We start from the raw sequence: 5,623 nt of genomic DNA on the forward strand, positions 1-5,623 counted from the left end.
TGCAAGCAACCTATGTCTCTCCTGTGGAGCAGCTGGGGTTTTGAGCTGCCAACCTTGTGGTTATCAGTCCAGTGCTTAACTTACTGTGCCCCTGTGTCCCGTGAATTTAGAAAAAAAACCCTAATATACTGCTCTCTGTATACCACAGAGCTTCAAAAAGTTCATGGGAACACGTAACTGAAAGATTTGCTTATGGTTTTGATGTAGCCATCTTCACTCTATTTGTGTAAGTTTTGGAATGTTATTGTACTAGGTGTGTCTGTTTTATTTTGGAAGTATTTTTAACATCAACAATGACTTAAATCATTATACTTTTATTTAATATTCACAGTACAGTTGAGTTGCCCCTGACTCATAGCAACCGCATGGGTGCTGGAGTAGCACTGTGCTCATAGGCTGTGACCTTTTCAATGTAGATCACTAATCCTTCCCACCAAGGATTCCTTTGGATAGTAGCCAAACTTGTGCTATTTGGGGATTAATATGTAATATTCCTGGTAAATACAATAGTAAATGGAAGAAGCATGTGAACTTATAAAGTTATGTGAATATTTTAAAGTACGCAGGAAAATCTGTCCTGATTTTTGGAAAGAAAGGATTGGAAACATAGTATATAATACTACTGGCTGTAGAGAGAAGCGCACTTGGATTCAGTTCATAATTTAGTTAACTCTGCACAATAACATGCATTTTCAGGAAGTTTGATGATTATAGTTACTGAGCATTTTCCTGTAGGGAATAAAAAGTGATTAATCCATAATTAGGTGCAGTATAACAGCTATTATTTAAAAAAATCTATATAGGAACTATCTAGAATTTATTTGAGATACAAAAAAAAAACCCCAAAACAAAATATACTTCTGAAAACCTTGAACGTCAATATTCTGTAGAGCTTTGCCTATGTTTAAGCATAGCTGTTAACTATATCTACTTATCCTGATACACATATGAGGGGCTGGGAAAAATTTGTGGAAATTTTTTCATTGTCTTTTAAAATTCTACTTTTCTATAAACTCTTTGAAGCCCCTTGTAATACTCAACGTCTTTTTTTTGTCTCTGTTTAAATAAATCTTTATTTAGGAAAACCATATATATTAGGAAATACATAAATAGAGAAAACATTGAAGTTGTCAAGGATTTCACTTTATTTCGATCCACAATTAATACCCCTGGAAGTAGCAGTGAAGAATGAAATGGCATATTGCATAATTGGGCAAAAAAAAAAAAAAGCGTACTGCAAAAGAACTCTATAAAATGCTGAAGGACAGAGACATCACTTTGGGAGCTGAGGTGTGCTTGCCTCAAACCATGGAGTTTTCAGTGATCTCATGTATGCGAAAGGTCGACAATGAATATGGAAGTCCAATGAGAGCTTGATCCATTTAAAGTAGGGGGTTGGCTAAGAATGTACCATATACAATATACTTCCCCCAATAGGTAAATCTCTCTTGGAAGAATGACAACCAGAATGCTCCTTGGATGCTCAACCACAGCAACTATTGTGAGGATGGTGCCTTCTGATGCACAGTGTTTCCTTCTGATGCACACAGGGCCCCTGTGAGTTGGAGCTGACTCGGTGGCACATAACAACAACAACAACAACCACCCATTGAATAACAATACATTGAGTGCTCACTGTTGTAGGCCCCCCCCACCCCAGCACCAGGAATACAGCAATAAAAATGTGAGGGAAATTTCCTGCCCTCCTGGAAGTTACATTCAAGGATGAAAGACTGGCAACGAATCACAAATAAACCATGTAAATTTTGCGTAATAATCAAAGGTCATGAAGACAGGCAGAATATCAAGATGCAGTATGACCGCTCACGAAACAATGAAAATGAGAACAAGCCCTAGGAGAAAACCCCTTGAAATCTATTGGGGCATTTTTTTGGTTATGAGTATATAAATATGTCTTGTATTCAAAGAATAAAAATCTCTTATTCAAAAATGTACTTCTAAATTTAATTTTACAGAGGATTGGGCATCTCCACCTTCATTAATTTTACAAAGACCCAACATGAACAATAGTACTTCTAATAGTGATAGTATTTATTGAATAATTGCTATCGGTCAGGTCCTTATAAGTGTTGAACATGTACTATCTCATCCAATTATTTTTGGTAAAGTAGGTGTTATTATTAGTTCCCATGTTATATGTGAGTAAAATGAGACACAAAGAGGTTAACCAGCGAGATAGTAGTAGAACTGAATTCAAACACAGTTAATCTGACCTCCTATAATCTGTATTCATAACCCCTACTCTAACAGACATGCTGAACATGATTGTGGAAAGACATACCATATGTACTTGAGTATAAGCCGACCTGAATATCAGCCAAGGCACCTAATTTTACCACAAAAACTGCATTAAAATGTGCTGAAAAACTCGGCTTATACATAAGTATATGTGGTACATGGTGTTTAGTTATTGCCTTCTTTCACTAAAAACAAATATTTAAAATATATATTTTGGTCCATTTATTTCTTTTACATATAGTGCATACAAGATGAAGAAGCCAGTGAAGAGCTTACAACTCTGGATAGAAAAGCTCTCTTACAGCAAGATTATGCAGACACCCCTTATAATGCAGTACAAAGAGCAAGAAAATCTGATGTAGTAAGTTATCAGTATATTTCTGCTAATTATTTGATAAGGTAATTTGTCCTCCACAAGTTTTCCACACTTATAATTAAGTAAACATTTTCAAGTTTGAATTTGAATAGAGATGAATATTTATTAAGATGAAAAGGTGTTTGTTGGTCCCATGCCCTCCAGGGGGCGGTGTCACCCACTTTGGGAAAACTGCTGTAGAGGGTCACTATGAGTAGAAATCAACTTGACGACAGTGAGTCTAGTTTTATATACCGTATATACTCGAGTATAAGCCGACCCGAATATCAGCTGAGGCACCTAATATTACCACTAAAACTGCATTTAAAATGTGCTGAAAAAACTCGGCTTATACACTAGTATATGCAGTATAAAGGAATGTTAATAAATATTCAAGATGAATATTAGAAACTGTTGTTTTAGCACACCTGTATTAACTATTGTTTTGTTCTACTTTAAGAGAAATGAGGTCTTCTTTTTTTAATTTCCTTGCCTCAGGAAATTGTGGCTGCAGAGAAGAAGAAACAGGTTGTTGCTGAGCAAGTGATGATAGACCTTTTATCTAGGTATGAGTCAGAGTTGCTTGTAGAAATCCACATGAAAGGTTTTCATCAGAAAGTTTTCTTTTTCATGCACGACAGTCATATCATTGGTTAATCAACCAGAGAGTCCCAAAAATTCACTCCCAGACCAACTGAAATACTTAACAGATCGATTTATTAAAACTTTAGGCCTAAAAACCTTAATTCGTGTCACAACTGAACGGCTGCCTGAAAAAAAATAGTCTATGTAAATTGAACTTAAATTTATTCTTAGTTCAACAAGATTACTTAATCATGGAATCTGCTAATCTTGTGAGCACTGCATTATTTCCAACCTTGGAATCCGTAGGATGCTACCACCTCATTTTCCATGTTGATTCTGGCATGGCACTTGTGTCTTAGCACCTGCACAAAGCCCAGTTGGCAAATAGATAGCATCACCAAAGGAGTCTGGCATGTTATCTCTATATAGATTCTTTTGATCAGTAGATTTCGTGGTCTCAGAAATATGTCAAGCATCGCTGTATTTTCATCACATGAAAAATATCACTAGAGAGGTGCAAGACCTACACACTGCAAACCGCAAACTTTATGGAAAGAAACAAAAGAAAGCCTAAGGGAAAAAGGAAAGACGGACTGTGATCATGGATTAGAAGACCGTTTTAGATGGGGTTGTCTAGAGAAACCAAACCGTGATACTCAGCTATGTATGAAAATGACTTTACAGCAAGAAAGCCTCCCAGCCCAGTTCAACTCAAGCCCGTGGGCCTGATGTTTTCCGTAGACTCCAGGCAGGGGACACATAAAGGTGACGTGTAAGTAGGGAGACCCCAGACTGGTGGGGGCAGAGTCATGTGGATCCAGGGTTGGTGGGAACAGAGCTCCCAGGGTCAGCGGCCCACATGGAGCTTCCCCTGGAGACAGACACGGAGTCCTAACAAGCAGGGATGGTGGTCAAAGAAAAGACAACAATAATAAAGGATACTAACAAGCACTGATGAGGATGTGGAGAAGTAGAAATATGCATACATTGTTAGTGAGGATTGGAAATGGTGCAATTGCCGTGCAGAACAGTTTGATGGTACGTCATAGTGAGTCTGCTCCTAGGAATATATCCCATAGAATTGGAAAGAGATGTTCAAGCAAAACTTGTACATGAATGCTCATTGCAGCAATATTCAAAATAGCCAAATGGTGGGATGGGAACATCCTAAATTCCCATCAGTGGATAAATGGATAAGCACTATTTGATATGTCCATAAAATGGAATAATTTCAACCACAGTAAGAATGAAGTATTAATACATACTGCAATATGAATGAACCTTGAAAGTATCATACTAAGTGAAAGACACCAGACACAAATGCCACTTATTGTTTGAATCCATTTATATTAAATATTTAGACAAGGCTCATCTATAAAGAGAGAGCACAGATTTGTGGCTTTCAGGGGCTGGGAAGAAAGCAGACTGGCGAGTGAATGCTAAATGGATATGGGGTTTCCATTTGGGATGATAAAATGCTCTGGACCTAAATCGTGCTCAGGGTGTGCCACATCCTGGGTATTCTTAAGGCCACTGAATGGTAAATTTTAAAATAGCTTCAATGGTAAATTTTGCATATATTTTATACCCACAAGAATATGTAAAATATCCTACAGTGTGCCAGTGAGTTCACTGTTATATTCCAGGGTAAGTTGGTGCACATGGGGGAAGTGTCAGGAGTATTAAAGCCTTGCAGGGACAACAGACTTACATGCGACCCTTAGAAAACGGTCTTAAAGTGTTAAGTTGTATGGCAATATGTAAATAATGGTAGGGCTTCAGAATAGACTAGAATGGTCTAGAAAATCTTCAAGGGAAAAGTAAGGCAAAGTAGGTTGTGAAAAAAAATATGTATTGTTTAGATAAGTAACAGAGAAAGCATGATCTTTTATGTATATGTTTTCCAGTAAACTCTTTGGAAGCAACTAATTGTATGGACAGTCTTTGATTTATCTTCTTCCTTGTCTCTTAAATGCACTTTGCTTTCACTCCCACCATTCTGCAATGACTTCTCTTCACGACACCACAGGTAACATCTAAATGAACACTGGTGGTGATCCCTCCGGTCTGGTTCATTTGACCCATCGTGTGTGTCAAATAATCCTGTTCTCTTGGGCATACTTATTAATATTTTCCATCTGGTTTATGGTACACCATGCTTGGTTGGTTTTTCTAATTTGTATTCATTCGGTGTCTTTTTTTCCTTGTTCTTTATCACCTCCTCAGTCCCTAAAGGTGAGCCTCTTCACTTGTTTGTAATACATGTTTCTTTGTGATCATGCTTTAAAAAATCAACTATCTGCTGATATTTCCTTAATGTAAGATTCTACTTTTTTATTTTTCTTGTTTTTCTCTAGCCAGTTCCTCTTAATGGCCACTCCCATTTCCCCCTCGTTATTTAGACCTATAATCTTGTTGATGTCC

The 5,623-nt window shown here is 37.3% G+C and overlaps 1 protein-coding gene across 1 annotated transcript in view; it reads left to right on the top strand.

Moving 5' to 3' along the window:
* Nucleotides 1–5,623, top strand: part of CAPS2 (calcyphosine 2) — a 74,615-nt gene that overhangs the window by 13,517 nt on the left and 55,475 nt on the right. Inside the window, exons 6-8 of the mRNA XM_045288794.1 lie at nt 2,501–2,620; nt 3,113–3,218; nt 3,884–3,971. Coding sequence (XP_045144729.1) covers nt 2,501–2,620; nt 3,113–3,218; nt 3,884–3,971 — 314 coding nt within the window. The remainder of the gene's footprint in view (nt 1–2,500; nt 2,621–3,112; nt 3,219–3,883; nt 3,972–5,623) is intronic.

Source organism: Echinops telfairi, unplaced genomic scaffold, assembly GCF_000313985.2.
Source record: "Echinops telfairi isolate 266 unplaced genomic scaffold, ASM31398v2 ScPeMD7_2;HRSCAF=8, whole genome shotgun sequence".
Classification (NCBI taxonomy): Eukaryota; Metazoa; Chordata; class Mammalia; order Afrosoricida; family Tenrecidae; genus Echinops; species Echinops telfairi.